Source organism: Dasypus novemcinctus, chromosome 24, assembly GCF_030445035.2.
Source record: "Dasypus novemcinctus isolate mDasNov1 chromosome 24, mDasNov1.1.hap2, whole genome shotgun sequence".
Lineage (NCBI taxonomy): Eukaryota > Metazoa > Chordata > Mammalia > Cingulata > Dasypodidae > Dasypus > Dasypus novemcinctus.
Window position 1 is genome coordinate 14,360,396 of NC_080696.1, and position 23,281 is coordinate 14,383,676.

The following is a 23,281-nucleotide window of genomic DNA, read 5'->3' on the forward strand; positions in this document are numbered from 1 at the left end:
ACCATGTTACACCTATTCTCCCTTCTCCCTCTCCTCAGAACCTCTGGTGGCCACTGCCTTTATGTCAATGTTACAAGATCTTCCATTGCTAAAATAATAATGTCTACTTTACTCCATAGTTGCATACCCCCGTTCATTCCTCGATCTTGAGGATTTGGAGATGGTGATGCCCATTCTGTTTCTGATTGAGAGGGGGCTTAGATCCCATGGGGAAGATGGGTGGAACTGTGTTGTTTGCAGTTCTATGTACTCTATTTTTGGGATGGGCATTGTCCATCATCATCATTTTGTTTGTTTCCTAGGAGAGTCTGATGAAATGGAGAGTGGGTATTGCAACAATGCTGAGATTCAGGGCTCAACCAGTATACGAACAGACTAAAGATTTAAGTCCTTGGTATATATATTTAATGAGTATAGTGCTAATTATAGGTTCTTCAGAAAAGCCATGTATAGGGAAATTATAAATGAGTCCAACTCTGTTACATTGGGGAACGTTTATTCCAAGGTATGGCTCACTGACAGGATGCCAAATACCTAAGATGGTCTGCCTTACCTATAGTGTCTAGGTGTTTATAGAGCCCTCAGGAGCATCTCTGCTTGAGGCATTGTTCACTGTGGCATTCAATGAGATCCTCTTGAGACGTGCATAAGCATCACCTCTGAAATGACCTCCCAATTCACTTTGAACTCTTAGCCATAAAAACTCATTTGTATTTTATATTTCCCCCCTTTTTGTCAAAGTCTTTTTCCAAATGCATTGCTAGTTGGCACTTGGTAATAATCCCTCAGTGCCAGGAAGGCTCATCTCTGGGAGTTATATCCCCTGCTGGGAGGAAGGTAGCGAGTTTATATGCAGAGTTTGGCTAAGAGAGAGGTCACATTTGAGAAACAAGGAGGCTTTCAGGAGATAACTCTTAGGCAATATGCAATACTAGGCTACGTTTCAATTTCATGGAACAAGGTTCATAAATACAACCATCAATGTCAAGGACCTACCTTATTGGTCTCTCCTCCTTTGGAAGGCACTGCCCATGTACTCTAGGGATTTTTGCCACTCTATTAGAGAATGTAACAGGACTTCCCAGAATGGGAATTCAATATTCTTTCAGTTATTGTGTGGGTCTCCACCCCCTGAGACAACACCCATGACCACTTGAGCATATTTAAATTCCATAAAGGCATGTCCCAGGTGCATCCCTGCCCACATATCCCCCCATCACCAACATCCTGTACCAGTGATCTTCCCCTGCCACATTTGTGACCTTTCTGTAATACAAACCCTCCACAAAAACAAAGCCAAAAAAATTAGTAAAAATAATAAAATATTTTAAAAACCAAATACAAAGTGAATTAAAAAATAATTTTTTTTCATCATGTCTTTAATCACCATAAGATATGTTATCTTTTATGTACAGTGACAATTTCTTCTATATTTTCCCCCAGTGTCTTCTTTTTTTCCCTTTATTTTCTCAAAGAAGCTTTAGGTTACAGAATAGTCACAGGAAATAAAGGGGATTCCTCTGTATCCCATGCTCTCTCCTTCTCACATTTTCTCCCTGATAACATTTTACATGAGTATGGTACATTTGTTGCAGTTGATGAACAAATATTGAAGCAATTGCTACTAACCATGGTTAATGGTTTACATTATGGATTACATTTTGTATCATGCAATTTTATAGGTTTAGACAAAACTTATAATGGCTTGTATCCATCATTGCAAGATCATGCAGAACAATTCCAATGCCCTATAGAAAAGGATTTTAACCACTATGGAATGAATGAGTGAAATGAGTGAATGAATAATAACACCAAGTCTAGTCATTCAATATATGGGGCTCATTCTAGGGATAATGTTATCAGTACAGTCTATAAAGTTCAAAGTCAATTTGAATGTCCCCTTTTCCAAACAGCCCTCCTCAACAGCCTAACCAGAGTCATTTATGACCTCTCTTATGCCTCAGGCAATGATAGTGATTACTCTCTACCCTATGTGGGAATTTATCTACATGCCTTTGTTTTCTTAATAATGATATAATTCTAGGCAACTGCTTAAATATTGGATTTTCTTTGATTTATTAATATCCATAGCCCAAAACACAAAGCCACACATTCAACAGGTTACCAATGTGTGTAGACTAGATGGATAAACACATGCATAGGGGACAGGCAAAAGGAAATTTGGCATTTATCTTTGCCCTAGAAGCTGTGGAGACTGTTTTTGGCTCCCTCTGAAATTCCAGGGAATCTGTTGTCAAAGAGACTATAGAGGGCTCTTGAAAATAAAATTCTGCTAGTGTGTTAATTTCAGGGACAAATCAATGAAGAGTTAGCTTTGTAATATTTTGATAATCCTTTCATTAGAAAATTATATTTCTAGGAAATAAGTATTTCTCTTCCCAAAATAACATTAATAGAGAGGATGAAAGAAATAAAATTATATAGATCACCAATGTTTCTAATGAATTTGGATAATAGAAAAGTTAAGTTCAACAAGAATTTCCATTCTAAAACCACAAATTAAAAACATTTTCCATTTCCATTGACTAATATATCTCTAATCTTCCTTAATAACTAACAGAAGAGTGTCATGATTGAATAAATTTGGCTAAGAATTAAATTATAAGACACACACCTAGAGGAAGTTGCAAATATTTACTGATGCCTCTCATTTTGCAAGGCACCATACAGCTGTATGGTGTCTAAATATGTGTGAGCTGTAGAGGAAATAATAGAAATTCAGTTCAGCAGAAATGTCTTGAGTATTGATCCTAGTATGTAAGATGATGTATTAGGTGCCATGGAATACAAAGATAAAAGACATGCTTCTCATCTTCACAGAATTTATGATCTGAAGATGGGCATATGTAAGACTGATAGATTAACAAATAACTAGTCTATAGGACCTAAGAGTGATAATAGCTAATATTTAGAACTTACAAGTTGTCAGTCATTGTCCTAGTGCTTTACGTGGCATCTCATTTAATCCTCAAATTGACTCTATGCAGCAGCATTATTGTTATCCCTATTTTACTACTGGCAAACCTGAGCCTCAGGAAAGTTAGGTAACTTCTCCAAGATTACATGGCCAGGGAATGGGTAGATGGAGGGGCCAGTATGCAGACCTAACCTCTATGTTCTTCAAGTTCACACTCAGAGGGCAGTAAAAATAAGGGATACTGAAGAGAGCACTCCTCATTCAAACTTGTGTCAGGCAGATGTTTCACAGTTGCTATGGTGAGGGAATAGAGGAGAGTCAAGTGTTATCAGTGTACACGGTTAAGTCCGGTGAAACAGAAGTGGTGATTGGAACAGAAAAGCGATTAGAACCAGTTATTATTGGCCTTGAGTCTACACTTTTCTCATTAGGCAAGGGGCCACTTGATGGCTGTGAACCAGATCAGATGTATGTCTTAAGACTGATTTGATCAGGAATGAGTAAAGGTGAGGAATAGTTCGGAACCTACTGAAATACTCAAAGCAAGTAAAACAGTCTGAATTTGGGTGGTGAACATTCAAGGAGATAGATAGCATGCTAAAAGTTCAAAGAAGGAAAGTGTTGTATATAGTGGAGAAAAAGTATGTGTCCTTTCCCATTAAATGGTGTTATACTGGGATATGAGTGGAAATAATTAGGAATGGTGCAACTGATGGGGAGACTTGAAAGTATGTATCTAGCATACCTGCACTTTTCATGGTGCAAGTGTGAGAATTTGACATTGCATTTGTCTAGACCAAATGGTGATGCCCATGTTTCTCACTTTATATTTAAGGTGAGCATGCATAAATTTTTTAGAAGTAGTAAGTAAATGTAGTTTTGGAAGTAGGGATGTTTATTAGAAATTAGAATGACTGAAGTGATCACACATAAATTTTGTAAGTAAAAAAAATATTGTACATGTAGTTTGTGATAAATATCTAATTAAATTTTTAAAGAAAATGTAGATCCTAGGTATTAAATTGTGCTCTAATGCTTTTTTCTTAATCCAGCATGATAATATAAGACAGTAGAAATGCATGATTTAACAGTATTTTTTTTCTACTCAGGTTTATACTTTCTTTTTGAATTTTTTGGTTAGTCATATTGGAGACTATGGGTGTTTCTACCTTTCATATACATTTTAATTTATCTTTTCCTATTTTTTAATAGATGACAATAATGAAGAAGAAGATTCTGACATGAAAGAAACATCAGGTATTATATTCATGTTTTTATTGCATAAGGGCTACAGACAAGGCTTATTTAACTGTTTATATACTCCTCACAGTTTGTCAAAGCAAGACAAAAATAAGGTTAATAAAAAAGAAATGTATAGTCAGTGTCCTGAAATAAGGAAGTATGTTCACTCTTATGGCTAATAATGTATTTAAGTATAGAATTAGACTTTGAGTTTCCTGGACCATTGACCGTGAGGTGCAGCGGTGCTCAGAGATGTATTCACCAAGTGCAATAAATGTCTCATGATGATGGAGGAGGTTGTTGTTATGGGGGGAAGAGTGGGGTGAGGGTGGTGGGGGGTATATAGGGACCTCATATTTTTTGAATATAACATTAAAAAAATAAATAAAAAGAAAAAAAATGATAGCAAAGGAAATACATAATATTCTAGTTAATAGTATGGTAAATTACCTCTAAATAACTAAAACAGCCTTTTTTTATTCTCCTGTATTCTGTGGGTCAAGAATTCAGACAGCACAGCAGGGATGACTTGGCCCTGCTTCACAAGGTCTGAGGCCTCACAGGAAGACTCACCAGCTTAGAGTCTGCAATCATCTGAAGGGCTGTCACTCATGCATCCAGCTGGCAACTGGTATTGGCTGTCAGCTGAGACCTTAGCTAGAGCGGTTCTTTGTTGCATCTATACATTGTCTCTCCCTGTGGCTTGGGCTTCTTCACAGCATGGTGGTCAGTCCAAAGTAAGGTTCTCTAGAGAAATGGGGCAAGTCAAGGGGAAGCTGTGCCCCTTTTAAGACCCAGCCTCAGACATCCCATAGCATTACTTCCTCCAAATTCTATTCATGGGAATAGTCACAATCCCACCCAAAGTCAAGGGAAGAGGAAACAGACTCCCATCGCTTGATGGAAAGTGGTGAAGTTCTGCAGATCATGGGGGACCTGAACTATTGTTGTGGCCATCTTTGGAAAATACATCTTCCATACCAGATATATTATCAAAAATGAAGATTCATGCCAACTCTTAAAGGAGACACCAATGTATGACAAAGGGAACCTTGCAGTTAAAAGCTACTTGGGCTCTGGCCTAAGGTAGCCATCATATATGCTTGATAATGAACGCATGAATCAATAGGCCAGAATTCAACCCTTGTGCTGCCACTTACTGATGAAGCAAATTCCTTTTATCTCTAAGTTTCTGTTTGTACCTCTGTAAAAGGGTAATGCTTACCTTACAGTCTTGTTGGGGGGATCAAATAAGATGATTTATCTTAATTTCTTCTCACAGTGTTGGGACCATAGTAAACACTAAGTAAATTCTCACTTTTTAGTCTCTCATTGTAACAGATATTAGAAGGGTATAGGATTTAAATATATGGTATGAGAGTCTGATTTTCCCCTTTTTGGCAACCACATTGCTTAAGCCATGCAAAGGAGTCAAGTATAAAAATTAAAATAGGTATCTTAGAAGTCCTAATTTTGTGTAACCTTGCATTCAATGCCAGAACCCCTTACAAATCACTTACTACCTCAGTCTCAGCAGCTCCACTAAGCTTACACTCTCAATGTGACAGCAACCATTCTCACTAGGAGAGATTTTATTGTTAAAACGTTCCTTCTTCTTAAGCTAAATCTCTCTCCCTCCCCTCACCACCCACTAACATCAGGGAGAAGTAAAATCAGTTCCTCTTCCTTGGAAAATTCAGGAAACAATGAGCGTGGTGCCTAGCCATTCTTCTCTAGCCTAAACATCGCTGATCCTAAGATTCCCTAAATCTCCCTGGTGGCAATAGCTTCAGAGGAACACGAGGAATAGGATTTTTAAGTCAGGCGCAGGAATGAAGAAAATGGATGAGCTGGAACAGCAGCTGCTGGTGCCCAGGCCAATCCCCTTGGCATGCACTCCTTTTGAACATCAGCAGCTTTCGACTGTAAGTTCTTGAGACTCATAGCTAAGTGCCTTTCTTTGGTCATGACAGCAAACTCAGCGGACCAGAGAGTTCATTTCTTTGGAGCAGCCCTCAGCCAATGGTGGACTAGAGGTCATTGATTGATACTTCTGCAAGAGACATCTGAGGCAGACATTGTAGGAGATCTTACTATTAAAAAAACCACTGCATGGGAGTGGATGTGGCTCAAGCAGTTGGGTGCCTGCCTCCCACATGGGAGGTTCTGGGCTCCATCCCCAGCCCCTGGTACCTCAAAACAAAAACAAAAAAAAAAAAAACACTGCATATTAAAAACAGACTTTAGGTGATCCTGGATTAAATTCCATGAATTTAATGTTAATGTTTCCAGTTGAATGCTAATGTTCCCTCCCATGGTGAAGGATCCCTGGAATGTCCTTCTGCCAAGGGGAGTATTGTCCTTTTAGACAGCCAGTATAAGGACCTTATCTTGCTAAGGATCATTTGCCTAAGTGCCATCAACACACATTTCTGAGTAAAGGGAGTTGATTCTTAATGAGATGCAGCTAGCTATCCAAGCCACTGGGTGATTTTAAGGAAATCATTATTAATGCTAATACAGAGTTCACAAGGTTGGCGTCAGCATTTAAAGTTTAGGGCATTAATTGGATCCTCATTTCCAATTTTAGTCCCACCAGATCTCCAGGGGTTTGTTTCTAGCAGCTGGATAAGTGGTTCAAATCACACTCAATGGCCCAAGGATGCTAAGCCACACAAGCAGAATGGACTCAGGAAACTGTTCTCAGTTTCCTAATATCTGAATGCTGGAATGGCCTTGCCAGATGTTGGTGAGATGGCTAGCTTCAGCTCAGATCTCAAACTAGATGCCAAAGTGAATCTGTACTGCCTCCCAAGACTATTAGGTGCTGCCTTGCCTCTGCCCTTTATCACCTCTTCTCATTCAAGTAGGAAAGCTGGATGGATTTCTAAGAATTCAGCATGTTCTAGTGAAGGACTGCTTAGGTGAATCAGTTGCCAAAACAACTGATAGTGAAGGATAGTGAATAATAATGTCAAAGCCTAAAACCACTGGGAAGTTGGTAAACTGATTTGGGGATATTATGGGGAGCTTGATCTGATGAGTTTGCAGATTTCTGTGGTATAAATGCACCCTACCTGGCCCTATTTCAAACCACGTAAGGTGAGTTCACATTGCAGGAGTTGGGAAGAGATAGGTACCACCAACTCGGGCGAGCTGGCTCATGGCAGCCTTAGCATGCCACTGCCAAGCCAGGTTTTAATAGAGCATGCACCATGTGCCAAGTATTCGACATGCTTGAACTCATTTAAGACCCACAACAACTCCATGAAGCAGGGACTGTAATTATCTGAAGCTTAAGAGGATTTATCCAGAATTTGAATCTAGATTTATCTGATCCCAAAACTCATGATTTTAACTCTCACCTCTTGTCTCCAGACAGTTATAATAAGAACCTGGCAGGAGAACCTCAAATGCTGCCCGACAAGGTCATATTCAAGGTCACTCAAGGTTGTCTACCCCCATGAGAGGAAGTACAAATAGCTTAGCTTAAATGCATAAGATTCTCCTCAAATCCTTCTTTAATCAGCAATCATGGAATGGTAAATGTTGCCCCATGTCCTCACCTTTCCATGATCCTGTGCTGTTGAAATGGGCCCCAGCCTGAGCCAGCAGGGACAGAGAATCATAAATCCCTTATGTCAATTCAGCCACATCAGAGCTGGGAGTGCAGTTCAGTTCCTCACAGGGAAAAGTCATGCTCATGTCAAAGCTCCATTTTTCTGCCTTCTGCTAGAAACAGTGGTGGCCCACAGAATATGAAACACTGTTAAGGAGAAGCACGCAGTGCATTTGAGGAATGCTCCTTGTTTTGGTATACTGCCAAGACAGTACACCAGAAATGGGCTGGTTTCTGCAATAGGGATACATTAACCTATAAGCTTACAGTTCTGGGCCATGCCTTGTCCAAATCAAGGCATCATCAGAAGATGCTTTGTTCCTGAGCTGCAGCTGTGGGCGATCAATCCTATGGTAGTGTCCACTTGTCTCTCCCTTCTCCTCCGAGCCTCATTGCTTTCAGCTTCTGGCTTTAGTTGTCTCCACTCAGCTTCTGTGTTCCATTGATTTCAGCTTCTGAGTCCCAGGGTAGCTTTGTCTCCCAGCTTCTAGGGGTTTCTCTCTGCGCTTGTGGCCCTGCTGATTCCAGTTTATAAAGGACTCCAGTAAGAGGGTTAAGACCCACCTTGGGGTAGATTACTGGAGTAATCTAATCAAATAGCCCTTACTGAATCTAATCTAATCAAATGTTCAGGATAGGTTCACACCCACAGGAATGGATCGATTTAAGAACATAATATTCTGGAGTCCACAGAAGTTTCTGCTGATCCATTTTAGAGACCCAGGCATAGAGGCCATATGAATCAGTGACCCATGGTCATTAGGAAAGGAGAATACAGCTATGTCCCTAGATTACTATTCGTAATTAATCTGCATCAATGCCCAACAGACTCCCCAGGGAATCCCCTACAGCTTTCACAAAAATGAAGTGCTAGTACTTTTAGAGTGCTTAAACATTTCAGAAAAAAATGGGCAAATAGATTTCTTTTAAAATCCCATCCATTCCCCAAGAGATCTCATTCAGGTAGAAAATTAAAAGGTAGGAATTTAATCCTTAACTCACTCTCAAGAAATGCTGGTTTGAAGTTGAATTTCCAGCAATTGGAAACTCTCCTCTTGATCTCAGGTACAGATGATGCATTTCAGAGGCATGGAAAAGTTAGTCTTCTCCCAGTTAGATTGCAAATGTTGCTTTGCCCATTTTACAAATTTCCTTGATCCCAGCATCTGTGTTCAGTGAGCTGTTCCAAGCATCTCATTTCTGTTTTTGCTGACCTCATTCCAAAGGGTCAATATCTATCTCCCACCTGGTGACAGGAGTTTGGAGTGGTTGCTAATGTAATTTTTGGCATTTTCTTTTACAATGACTATAGTAATGACCTTAGATGTAACTTACTTGTAACCACAGAAAACCTAGCCCAGTGCCCAAAACCTTTGAAGTACATAATGCCAAAGTTTTTAATAGCAAATCTATCAATTGCTTGTTTTCTATTTTCTTTTTAATGAGAAAAGAGAAAGGAATCACCATAGCTGTGTAGGATAATTTTGGAATCCTGGTGTGAGGCTGAAATGAGTGAGAATGGGGAATGGGCCCCATTATATATTAGACTTAAAGAAAGGCCTGGGTAAAAGGAAAATGAAATGGAATTCTGAAATGAAATTCTCGAGGCATTGCTAGGCACCAGGGACTTAAGAGAGATTAAGAAAGACAAGTGCCATTTTTCCATGGAACTGACATTTTAAAGCAAAGAGACATACAATAGAGAAATAAACAAGGGAACAAGATAAAACAACAGGCAGTGTGTTTGAGGTAGATGTCCTTTGCTGACTCTTAGATTAGCTGGTTGGAGAGACATTTCTTGGGAGTTGTATTTGATCTTAAAATTGAATGGTAAGAAGGAAACAGGTAAACAAACATTTGGTGTGTATGTGGGGGAACAGCAGGTGCAAAGGTCCTGATACAGGAAGCAGTTTCACAAAATAGAAGACAAAGGGAACCATTAAATGTGGAACAAATAAGTGAGTAGGAAATGAGGCCACAGCAGTACCTGGGGCCTGTATGGCACGTAGGTTCTAGGCCATGGAATTAGATTTAGGTCTTATTCTAAAAGATGTGGTTTTTCAACAGTTGAGAAACATGATCTGATTTATATTTTAAAAGATCACTCTCACTGGTGTATGGAGAATGGCTTATAAAGATTCGAGATTAGAGGTTAGAAGTTTGTTGCAGTAACCCAGGCAAGAGATGCTGATTATTTGGACTAGGGTGATGCTTGCAAAAGATCAGCACAGTAGATAAACACATGATATATTTTGGAGGGAAGCTGGTAGGACTTAGACTGGCTTAGACTGGAAAAGTAGATGAAGAGAAGTATCAAGGATGACATCTCAGTTTTGGGTTGAAACTCCCAGGTAGATAATGCCATTCCTTGAGATGTGGAATACCGGAGAGAGAACAGGTTTATAGATAGCACTCATTCCGGCCTAGTTAAGTTTAACATGCTGAATGGCAGCGGAGTAAAGGGAAACCACTGGGAATAGAGCAGGACCAAAGGGCTTGGAAGAGTGGAACCTGGTTAAATCCCAGATGGGAAGGGAAAATGTATAAGAGGTGGCTACTGGATCCAGGGGACACAGAGGTCCATGGGAGAGAAGGCTCCTAATAGAAACTATGGCATTAACTAGAGAGACACAACTAGCCCATGAAATCCACCCTGGGAGGGGATAGGAGCCTAGAAAATCAATAACCTAGGGTCCCCACTGGCCAAGTCCAACAGGATCTTAAGGAAGCTCAGTGGTGCAGTCCCTAAAGACCAGCTTCCCAGAGCACTGAGGGGATGGTGAAGGGTGGAGAGTTGATCTAGAGGGGAAAACAGACAACATCTAGTCCCAGTTCCCAAACAAGATGCATTGTGGGCAGTTGAAGACATGAACCTTGAGCTCAGTATAATGCCTAACCAAGTACCCTATATCAAAATGGGATGAATTCAGAGATATTTTTTCCTAGAACTGTCTTCAGAATTTAATTTATTAGATCCCTTGACTAGACTTGGAGAAGGGAAACATTGTGAAAAAGGGAAAAGCATAAAGATGTTGTTGAGAATCTGTATTACTAAAGAAGTCTGCTAAATAGAAGCATGAAAACTTCAGGCTCCACCCCACCCTCTAAAAATGACATGACTTTCCAGCTCTTCTGGCTCTACATTGCCAAACAAAAAAGATGAAATGGCATATCGACAACTGTTAATACATGAAGTTTTAAATCAAACTCCCATGGAGAAAAAAAAAATGGGGTTGCCATTTTTAATTTAAAAAAACATTTGTGTAAGATTTCATATTTGTGGATTAATGATGACTTCAAAAAATATTTAGCTTAAGCCTTAAGTTTTAAGTCTATGCTCCTCAGAGAATCACAGGTTTTTGCCAAAATTTAGCTCAGTCATGATGACTGATGAATCTGTAATTAAGCTTCACTCTGTGTGTGGGTTTACTAAGGAGAAAACATCTTTAAACTTCAATATAGTTTAGAACTCTACTGGTAAATGTTTAAATAAGAATGTATTAAATCTTTGTATTTCCAGAAGGATTAGAGCCAAAAGGTCTCTCTCCGCCTCACAAGAAGAGCAAAGCAAAGAAACCAGAACATTCTAAGGACAGCGATGGTAAGTCCTGTCCTCTTTTCTTTAAAAAATTGTGCCATGAATACTTCATTTAAAATTTTGTGATGAATAGATACTTCGTTTTAAAATTTTGATGTATTTTCTAGCCTTTGAAAAGGGAAGGTGAAAAATCAGGTTCAGATTTAGTTTGTTTTAGAGGTAAAAACCTAATTTAAAAAGTCATTTTTCTCAATACATTATGTTTTCCATTTGTGCAAAGTGAAAAATTATAGGTAGTACTTACAAGTTAGGTGTTCTGGAACTGTGTAAGGGTGAAGGGCAAGATCAATACACAATGAACAGCATATGAGCTATAGACTTATTGGGATCATTTGTTTTTTTTATAAACACATTCTGAGCCTTCCCAGAATCAAACCTCTGCAATGGATGCTGGAAATGTTTTCTGTCTTGTGTGTTCTCTTCCCTTTTCTAGACGCCAAGATTATTTAGTATTTATGCATTGAATAGGCAGGTCCAATTTGGCTTAGTTTTGGGAAGAAATGATACGGTCTTCCTTTTGCAACACTAGTTCCTCTTTCAGGTCACTTGAATTTTCTTTTACAATGTAGACGAAGTTTTTTTATTTTATTTTTTCAAGTGAAACTCTAATCTGAGAGTATCCATAACCTTCTACAAGGGAAATGGATTTATTCCTTCTACTTTCTTGCCTGGAGCCTCATTTTCTTCCAGTGTGAAATGAAGAGGATAATAATGCTGATGGTGTTGGGTTGAGTCCTCCAGGGAGAAAGTGCCCAAATGAAAGTAGAAGTGCAGAAGATTAATAGAGACAGATGCCTGTGAAGGATAAAGGGGAGAGGAGCAGTAGCAGATCAAAGGAGAGAAGGTAGGAAGGTGGATTGGATAGGAAGAGCCTCTGTGTACAGTATAGTCTGAGAAAGTCTGTGGAGGCCCAGATGAAGGACTGGCTCTTAGAGGAACCAGGAATTGGGCAGAAATGGCTAGATTGTAGGATCCCCCTCTCCCATGCTCAGCCATGGCTGCAAGCAGGCTGGAGAGAAAGCGGGCGGAAACCCTGAACAACAGGCTGTGGAGGGTTCCAAAGGATGGATGCTGGGTGCTGTCAGTTAACTATACCCCTAGGAGCAGGGCCTCCCAAGAAGGTAAATCTTGAGCAACCCAGCAAACCCCTAAGCAGTGGGGTTTCAGGTGGTAAGTAATGGCACTGCCCTTACTCTCCCTCCACTACGGAACCAACTGAGAAGGCAAAGTTGTTTTAAAAATTTTTTTTGAAATCAAAACTTTTCCTTTATTACTAATAAGGATAGACCATTGCATCTGGCCATCCTGTTCTTCAGATGGGTTTCCTGAGGGGGTAGTTCATGCCTGAATACGAAAGACTTAAGCCCTGTCCTCTTAGGAGCAAGGACAGACTTCCCCTCCCTCTAGAAAGATGCTACCCTGGTGAATTTTATTCTATGGAGAAAAAGCAGACCAAAACACGCCTTCTGTGTGGACAAGTGGAGCCGAGAAAAACTCAAGATGGAATTGTTCCTGTTCCCAGGCACACTATAGGTGAAGGGATGAAGGGGCATTGTTTTTAACAACAAAAGAAACTGTGTGTGTAAAGTACCTAGCACAATTCTGGCATTCCATTAGTAATGGCTATTACCATAGCAAACATAATCAGGACAATCTTAATTAATTGACATGTGCGTGCAAGTTTAGAGTTATTTGGTGATAACCATAGTTAGAACCATGGGAAAGGCTAGCAGCTCTAAATGGCGCAAGATCTTAAACTTTGTTAGTGTCAGACTGGGAGAATATAGCCAGATCTTGTATCTCCTACTGTAATTAGATCATGTCCTAAACATTCTCTTAAGGCCCCGTTTGGGAAATGAGTTAAGGGCAAAACAACAATTGCCTTTTCCCTAGGACGTCTCCCTGTTACTGAGTGACTTCCATCAAATGCATGACATATGTCAAAGGCAGTTTTCCAGAGCCTGCATCCATTGTCCTTTCAGAGTATTACCGGGTTAGTAAAAAATTGTAGCAGTTCTGTCACCTTTAATTAACTAGGAAATTCATCTGAGTTATTCTTTCCAATGTGTAAATGCTTCTTTTACTTCCCAAATAAATTACTTCATTTAGGAACATCTTCCCATAATCCTAATATGAGTAAGTAATACAGCTTTACCTCACAGAATCTGCTGTGAGTCATAAAGTCTCAGATGAAAATGCAATCACTGGATTGCATTCTGTCTGTGGCATCATAATGAATGGTAAATGTTATTTACTCTGCTAAAATATATGGGAATTATGCATTTATTCCAAGGGCAGCTTCAAAGAAAAGCAAAACAAAAAATTTGCTGGGGAGGAAGTAGAGGAAGGAAGCACAATCTGACATGCTAATGGTAGAAGATTCCATAATATGGTGCTTTTTATCAATGTTTCTATTTAACAAAAATACTTATATACCTCAATCTGTGTGTTGTGCTATTGCATGTGTTTCTTTCTCTCTTAGTTTTCAAAAAGTTAAAACCATTCTTTTCAACAGGCTGTGCAAATGGAAAATTGTGTCACTGGGCGTATCATGACCCTTCTCTCCAGATCGTTGTCCTATTTTATAGTTATCAAGTCTTTTTCTTCCTTAGTCATCTGTCATATTGTTTAGGAAGAAAAGCTTCTGGTGTTTTTAGGTATAGACCACTCTTCTTAACTCCCATCACTTGGCCCCATTATCCTTCTCTCCTACCTTAGGGGTCCCTGTCCAGCTCCCCACCTTCATAGGTACTATTGATTATTTTGGTGCCCCTTATATCAATAATATACATTCTCAGAGAAGGTCATAGAGAGTGCTGTTAGAATACAAACTTACCTAGGTTTTCTATGTTATTACACCCAACTACAATATTTAGACACAAAAGCAAGATTTTGAAAGTGCATTGTCAACTTTTCTCATTCTTCAGAATAATTTTTAAGTATGGATTAAAAATTCTTCTTCAACTTGCTCAAGGCTGTGAAGCTTGTTAATGTCAAGATCTTTCATTTTTTTCCTACAAACTAAACAGGTTCTTTAATCCTTTCTTCTCCCTTTTAGAAGTAAGAATAAGTTCTTTTGACAAAGGAAATATTTACATTATTACAGTATAATTGAAACATTATTTCAGTAAAATGTTTACTAAATATTTTACTAAAGTATTTCACATGAAAAAATAAAAATGGAACATTTCATAAATATATTAATGTGCATTTTTTTTTACTGTGGACTTTTGGATATAGCTTTGTTTTTATTACTTTTAATGAAAATTCATACACCACAGTATATTTGGTGTGATATACTGCCACAGCTTGACAATAATGAAATAATATCTCATTTCAGACCACTAATTGTTTGGCTGGCATCTGATATAAATGATAATTCTTCTATGTACCAGCAAGTAATTCATAGAACTGTTTGAAAAAACTCTGGCCATCTGTAATTTCATAATGATGTGTCTAGGTGTGGATTTCTTGTAGCATCCTTCCTAGGAATTGTTGTGCTTCTTGAATCTGGGAATGGATGTCTTTCATTAGTTCTGAAAAATTCTCACCTATTTCTTCACCAAGCATTACTTCTCCACTACTTTTTTCATTCTTTCTCTATCCTCCATGATTTTTAACCTGTGAGGCATTTGTTTCTGTGTGGTTCTGTCTTTCTCTGATGACTTCTGGTTAATTTTTTCAAGTCCATCATTCAATTTTCTAATTTTCATTTAGTTTTATTTAATCCACTGTTTATCTCTCCACTGAGCTCCTAATTTCCATTATTGTAGTTTTAATTTTCATGAATTTTACTTGGTTATTTTTCAAATGTGACTTGTCATTCTTTTACTTAATTAGTATATTGAAATATCCTTTTTTATAATCTATATCTTAAACTTCAACATCTCTAGTCTTTGGAAGGCTAATTCTGCAGTTTATTGTCTCTGTAAGCTCATGCTTACAGTTACTTCCATGTGTGTTTTGCCTTTTTGATTGTAATGCTCTTTTGGTTCTTTTCTTACAGGAATTCTTTGAACTTGAGTAAAGAGTTGATTTATTTACATTTGCTTTTCTGAGATACTTTAAGACATTTAAATTTAGAACAATTTTGAAAATTTCTGATTTTAATCACTTTTAGGGACACTAATTACATTCGCGATATTGTGTTATCATCACCACCTCCCATTTCCAATAACACACAGTTTTGATTCTGTCACTCTGTAGTAGGGTTTTAAATGAGAAGGTGTGAATCCTCCTACTTTGTTTTTGTTTTGGGGATGTTTTGACTATTCAGAGTGCATGGTCATTACATATGAGTGTGAGGATTAGCATTTCTATTTCTGCATAAAAGGCTGCTGGAATTCTGATTGGGATTACATTGAATCTGTACCTTGCTTTGTGTAGAACTTTCATCATAACAATATTAAACCTTCCAAACAATTAGCATAGGATGACTTTCCATTTATTTAGGTCTTCTTTAATTTCTTTCAGCAAAGTTTTGTAATATTCATTGTACAAGTCTTTTTTTATGTCTTTAAGTAAATTTATCCTAGATATTTGCATTTTTTAGATGCAATAGTAAATGCAGTTATTTTCTTGATTTCCATTTTAGATTGTTCATTGCATTTATTATATATAGTAGCTTTCTGTTGAATTTGACTATTATATCTAGTAGTTTCCCTATGGATTCTTAGAGACTTTTTTATATACAGAATTCATGCCATCTGTGAATAGAGATTGTTTTACTTGCCTTTCCAATATGGATGATTTTTTATTTCTTTTTCTTGCCTAATTGCTCAGGCTATAGTACTCCTTGTACAATGTCGAATAGCAGTAGTAATACAGTACTCCCAGTATGATGTTGAATAGCAGTAGTAAATGTTGGCATCCTTATCTTGTTCCTGATCTTAGGGGGACCAGTTTCAGTCTTACACTATTGAATACAATGTTAGCTGTGGCTTTTTCATATATGCCTTTTATCATGTTGAGGAAGTTAACATATATTTTTTCATCAAGAAAGGGTGCTGAATTTTGTCAAATGCCTGTTCTGGATCAATTGATATGATCATATATTATTTTCCCTTCAATCTATTATGTGGTATATTACATTGATTCTCTTACATTGAACCACTCTGGCATTTAATCCTACTTGATCATCGTGTATAATCCTTTTAATGTGCTATTGGGATTGGTTTGGATTTTTACATCTGTATTGATAAAGAATATTGATTTCTAATTTTCATTGATTATGATATCTTTATCTGACTTTGGTATTAGAGTAATGCTGGCCTCATATAATGAGTTAGAGAGTGTCCCTTATTTGAATTTCTCAAAGTGTTTGAGAAGGATTGGTACTAATTCTTCTTTGAATGTTTTTAATATAAGGATTTACAGTCATAAATTTCCCTCTCAGCACTGCCTTTGCTCTAGCCCATAAGTTTTAATATGTTGTGTTTTTTGTTTCCATTCATCTAAAGATATTTTCTAATTTTCCTTGTCATTTCTTCTTTGATCCATGAGTTCTTTAAGAGTGTGTTGTTTAATTTCTACATATTTGTGAATTTTCCAGTTTCCCTTCTGTTACTGATTTCTAGTTTTATTTCATCGTGGTTGAAGAAGGTATTTTGTAGAAATTCAATATTTTGAAATTTATTGAGACTCTTTTGTGACCTAACATGTTCTATCTTGGAGAATGATTCATGTGCACTTGAGAAAATATGTATTCTGTTGTTCTTGGGTGAAGTATTTTATATGTCTGTTAGATCTACAGCCTTGTTCAAGTCTTCTATTTCCTTAATGACATTCTGTCTACATGTTCTATTATTGGAAGTGGTATGTTAAAGTCTCCTGTTGTTAATGTAGAGACATCTCTTTCTCCTTTCAATTCTGTTAATGTTTTTAATAAAATTTGAGTAAAGTATATCTTTCATACATGAACACACACAAACAATAAGTGTATCATAAAAGCTATGAACTTACAAAACAAATATGCATATCATCATACAAGACTCCCATACATCACCCCACCACCAACACTTTGCATTTTTGTGAAACATTTGTTACAAACTATGAAAGAGCAAGGTCAAAATATTACTACTAAGTGTAGCCCATATCTTACATTTGTTGTATTTTTCCCTGAACCCTCCTGATAATTAACACCCTGTATTAGTATTATACATTTATTATAGTTTATGAGAGAACATTCTCATATATATCCTGGTAACTACAATCCATCTTCTACCACTGGATTCCCTGTGGTATAGAGGCCCATGTTTTGGATAATCCATCCAAAGTATACATGCATTGGCTTTCATTTTCATCAGAGTTGTGCTGTCATCATCTCAGTCAATTTTAGAATATTTTCATAACTCCAAAAGGAAAAAATCCCATACTCTCTGATGCCCACCCGCCATTATTGTCTTTTAGAATTGATATAATTTTTTGCCTTTCCTGCAGAAATATTACAATATTACTGTTAACTATTGTCCATAAGTTACATTAATGCTATCTTTCCTGTGTATCACCATATTCATAACTTTTTGTAAAAGAAGACATTCATACATTTATGCTATAAACCACAATCTTCATCCACAACTGAAATAACTATGCTATACAATTCCTAGATTATTCTCTAGTTTCCTTTAAATTGACATTTACATCCATAGATTACCCCTTTCAATCACAATCACATTTATAAATCAGCAGTTAGTTATACTCACTGTAATGTGTTAGTATCAATTTTATTCATTCCCACACTTGTACAATAAACCTTACTAAAAATTCTACATACATTAAGCATAAGTTCCCATTCTCAACCCACATTCTATCTCCTAGTAGCCTATACTCTAGAGATTACCTATGTGAGCTTACTTATCATATTTAGTTCATATTAGTGAGACCATATAATATTTGTCCTTTTCGGACTGGCTTTTCCCACTCAATGTCCTCTTAGGTTCATCCCCATTGTCATATGCATCCCAATTTCATTTCTTCTTACAGCTAAATAGTATGCCATTATATGTATATAACACACTTTGTTTATTCATCCATTGATGGACACTTGAGCTGGTTCCATATTTTAGCAACTATGAATAATGCTCCTATGAATATCAGTATGCAAATATCAGTTTGCCTCCTTACTTTCAGTTCTTCTGAATATAATCCTAGTAATGGGATGGCTGGATCACATGGCAGTTCTATATTCAGCTTCTTGAGATACTGCCAAACTGTCTTCCACAGAGGCTGCACTGTTATACATCCCCCAAAACAGTGAGGGAATGTTCCCATTTCTCCACATCCTCTCCAGTAATTACAGTTTTCTATTTTTCTTATAGAGGCCATTCGATAAGGTGTGAAATGATATCTCATAATTTTGATGAGCATTTAGCTAGGGATGTGAAACATTTTTCCATTTGCTTCTTGGCCATCTGTATTTCCTCTTTGGAGAAATGTCTATTCAAATCTTTTGCCCATTTTTAATTGGGTTACTTGTCCTTTTTGATTGTTTTGTTTGTTTGCTTTAACAAATCAGTTTTATTGATACATATTAATAAAGCATAAAAGGATCCAACATGTACAATCAGTGACATTCAATATAATCACATAGTTGTACATTCATGAATTCAATCTTTTTAGAGCATTTTCATTATTCCAGTAATAATAATTATGTAATAATAAACAAAAACCAAACATGAATCTCATCACCTCTCTATACTGCTCCTACAGTACATAGCTGCTATTCTGTTTCCTTCTCTTGGTTTATTTGTATATGTATTTTGTAAAAATTGTTTTATATATGCAAAATCACCTGTATTTGTATTTTACATGAGGTTTCACTGTTATTGAGTCCCATGTTGCATTTTTTAACTTCCCTTCTAGTAATATACTTGTCCGTAGACTTTCCCTTTCAACCACTGCCATACCCATTTAATAGCTCTGTTAGTCACAAACACCATTACTGTTCTCATAATTTCCATTCATTTCCAAAGATTTACAAACAACATTTTAACCATTTCTGCATAAATTAATCTTCAGCTTTCCATTCTCTATCCTCATTCTATTTTCTGGTGACCTATATTCTAATTACTAATTCCATGAGTTTACTTAATATATTTAGTTCATAATAGTGCAGTCATACATACAGTGTTTGTCCTTTTGTGTCCGTCTTGTGTCACTCAACATAATATCCTCCAGGTTCATCCATATTGTCATATACATTATGACTTCATTTCTTCTTAATACTGCATAATATTCCATTGTGTGTACATACCACAATATGTTTATCCATTCATCAGGTGATATACACCTGGGTTATTTCCAACTTTTGGCAATTGTGAATAATGCCACTATGAACATCAGGGTGTAGACGTCTATTCGTATCACTGCTCTCAGTTCTTGTGGTATATACTAGTAATGGTATTGCTGGGTCACATGGGGAGTCTATATTTTTCCTTAGGAATTGCCAAAAAGTCCTCCACAGTGGCTGTACTAGTCTACATATCCACCAACAGTGAATATGTGTACCTTTCTCTCCATATCCTCTCCAACATTTGCAGTTTTCCAACTTTTTAATAGTGGCCACTCTAATAGGTATAAAAAGATAACTCTTTTTAGTTTTGATTTGCATTTCCCTAGTCACTAGTAATGTTCAACATTTTTTCATGGGTTTATTCACCATTTGTATTTCTCCTTTAGGCAATATCTTTCCAAGTCTTTTGACCATTTTTTAAATTGGGTAGTTTGTCTTTTTAGTGTTGAGAAATATGATCTCTTTATATATCAAGAATATTAAACCCTTACTGGATATGTGGTTCCCAAATATTTTCTCCCATTGAGTCGGCTACCTTTTCACCCTTTTGACAAAGTCCTTGAGATGTAAAAGTGTTTAATTTTGAGGATGTCCCATTTGTCTCTATTTTTTTCTTTTGTTGCTTTGGGGATAAGGCTTAAGAAATTACTGTGTACCACAAGATCTTAAAGATGTTTTCCTACATTTTCTTCTAGGAATTTTATGCCTGTCCCTTTTATATTTAGTTCCTTGATCATTTTGAGTTTATTTTTTTTAAGGTATGAGATTGCTTTTGCATTTGGCTATCCAGTTTCCCCAGCACCAATTATCAAATAGACTATTCTGGCCCAGCTGGTTGGGCTTAACAGCCTTGTCAAAAATCACTTGACTGTAGATATGAGGTCTACTTCTGATTTTTTTATTTAGTACCATTGGTCAATCTGTCTGTCTTTATACCAGTACCATGCTGTTTTTTAAATCACTGTAGCTAAGTAATATGCTTTAAAGTCAGGAAGTAAGAGTCCTCCAACTTCGTTCTTTTTTAAGATAATTTTGCCTATTTGGAGCCCAACTAACTTTGAATATTGGCTTTTCCATTTCTGAAAAGGCTATTGGGATATTTATTGGGATTGCATTGAATCCGTAAGTCAGTTTGGGTAGAACTGACATCTTAACAATATTTAGTCTTCTAATCTATGAACTCGAAATGCCCTTCCATTTATTTAAGTTTTCTTTGGTTTCTTTTAGCAATGTTTTTTAGTTTTCTGTATACAGGTCCTTTAAATCCTTGGTAAAGTTTATTCCTAAATATTTGATTGTTTTAGTTGCTATTATAAATGGAATTTTTTTCTGATTTCCTCCTCAGATTGCAGTGGTGTAAAGAAATACTATTGATTTTTGCATATTGAATTGTATACTGCCACTTTGCTGAACTTGTCCTTTATTTATTTATTTTTATTTTTTTAAAGATTTATTTATTTATTTAATTTCCCCCCCTCCCCTGGTTGTCTGTTCTTGGTGTCTATTTGCTGAGTCTTGTTTCTTTGTCCGCCTCTGTTGTCGTCAGTGGCACAGGAAGTGTGGGCGGCGCCATTCCTGGGCAGGCTGCTCTTTCTTTTCACGCTGGGCGGCTCTCCTCACGGGCGCACTCCTTGCGCGTGGGGCTCCCCCACGCGGGGGACACCCTTGCGTGGCGCGGCACTCCTTGCGTGCATCGGCACTGTGCATGGCCAGCTCCACACGGGTCAAGGAGGCCCGGGGTTTGAACCGCGGACCTCCCATATGGTAGACGGACGCCCTAACCACTGGGCCAAAGTCCGTTTCCCTGAACTTGTCCTTTAGTTCCAGTAGCTTTGTTATGGATTTTTCCAGATTTTCTAGATATAGGATCATAACATCAGTGAATAATGGAAGTTTTACTTCTTCCTTTCCTATTTAGGTACCTTTTTCTTTCTCCAGTCTAATTGTTCTAACTAGAACATCTAGCACTATATCAAATAATAATGGTGACGGTGGGTATTCTTGTCTTGTTCCTGATCTCAGTGGGAAAATTTTTAGTCTTTCACTGTTGAGTACAATGCTACTTGTAAATTTTTCATATATGCACTTTACAACATTCAGAAACTTCTTTCAATTCCTAACTTTTGGACTTTTGTTATCAAGAAACAGTGCTGTATTTTATCAAATGCATTTTCTGCATCAATTGAGAGGATCATGTGATTTTACTTCAATTTGTCAGTGGGGGTTATTACACTAATCAATTTTCTTGTGTTGAACCACCCTTGCATACCTGGGATAAAACCCATTTGATTGTGGTATATAATTCTTTTAATGTCCTTTTGTATTTGGTTTGCAAGTGTTTTGTTGAGGATTTTTGCATCTATATTCATAGAGATATTGGTCTGAAATTTTTTTTTTTCTAAGTATCTTTACCTGGTTTTAGTACTGGGGTGATGTTAGCTTCATGGCATAAGTTCTTTCCTTTTCAACTTTCTGGAAAAGCAAGATTTGTATTAGATTGTATTTGAATGATTAGTAGAATTCACATGTGAAGTCATCTAGTTACAGGCTTTTCATTTTTTGGGAGGATTTTGATGACTGTTTCAATCTGTTCACTTGTGATTGGTTTGTTGAGGTCTTCTGTTTCTTCTAGGGTCAGTGTAGGTGGTTCATGTTTTTCTAGGAACTGGTCCTTCTCATCTACATTGTCTAGCTCTCATCTACAGTTGTTCATAGTAGCTTATTATGATCCCTATTATTTCTGTGGTGTCAGTAGTAATGTCCCCCTCTCCTTTCTGATTTTATTTATTTGCATCTTCTTTTTTTTTAATCTTTGTCAGTCTAGCTAAGGGCTTGTTAATTTTGTTGATCTTCTCGAACCAACTTTGGTTTTGTTTATTGAACTGTTTTATTGTTCTCAATTTCATTTGTTTCTACTCTGATCTTTACTATTTATTTCCTGCAGCTTGGCTTGGGATTACTTTGCTGTTCTTTTTCTAGTTCCTTCAGGTGTGCAGTTAGATCTTTTATCTTGGCTCTTTCTTCTTTTTAAATGTAAATAAATTTCCCTCTCAGCACTGCTTCTATAGTGTCCCATAGATTTTGATATGTTGTATTCTCATTTTCATTTGTCTCAAGATATTTGCTGAATTTTCTTGCAATTTCTTCTTTGACCCACTGACTATTTAAGAGTGTGTTGTTTAATTTCCATATATTTATTACTTTTCCCCCTTTCCATCCATTATTGATTTCCAGCTCCATTCCACTAGATCAGGGAAAATATTTTGTATAATTTCAATCTCTTTATTTCCTGAGACCTGTCTTGTGACCTAGCATTTGGTCTATCTTGGAGAAGGTTCTATGAGTACTTGAAAAGAAGGTATATCCTGCTGTTTTGGGGTGCAATGCTTTTTAGATGTCTGTTAGGTCTTTAATTCTTTCACTGGTATGTAATTCTTTAAATGTTCTTTTGGATTCGATTTGTAAGGATGCTGTTGAGGATTTGTGCATCTACATTCATTAGTGAAACTGATCTCTAATTTTTTTTATAATATCTTTATCTGGTGTTGGTATTGGATGATATTGACTTTATGGATTGAGTTTGGTAGCATTCCT

The 23,281-nt window shown here is 37.0% G+C and overlaps 1 protein-coding gene across 4 annotated transcripts in view; it reads left to right on the forward strand.

Annotated features, from left to right (window-relative positions):
- MACROD2 (mono-ADP ribosylhydrolase 2) overlaps window positions 1-23,281 on the forward strand; it is a 2,160,736-nt gene that overhangs the window by 1,919,373 nt on the left and 218,082 nt on the right. For all 4 annotated transcript variants that reach the window (XM_058287576.1, XM_058287574.1, XM_058287575.1 and 1 more), the window contains 2 exons: window positions 4,151-4,195; window positions 11,320-11,400. In XM_058287576.1, the coding sequence (XP_058143559.1) occupies window positions 4,151-4,195; window positions 11,320-11,400 (126 nt within the window). The remainder of the gene's footprint in view (window positions 1-4,150; window positions 4,196-11,319; window positions 11,401-23,281) is intronic.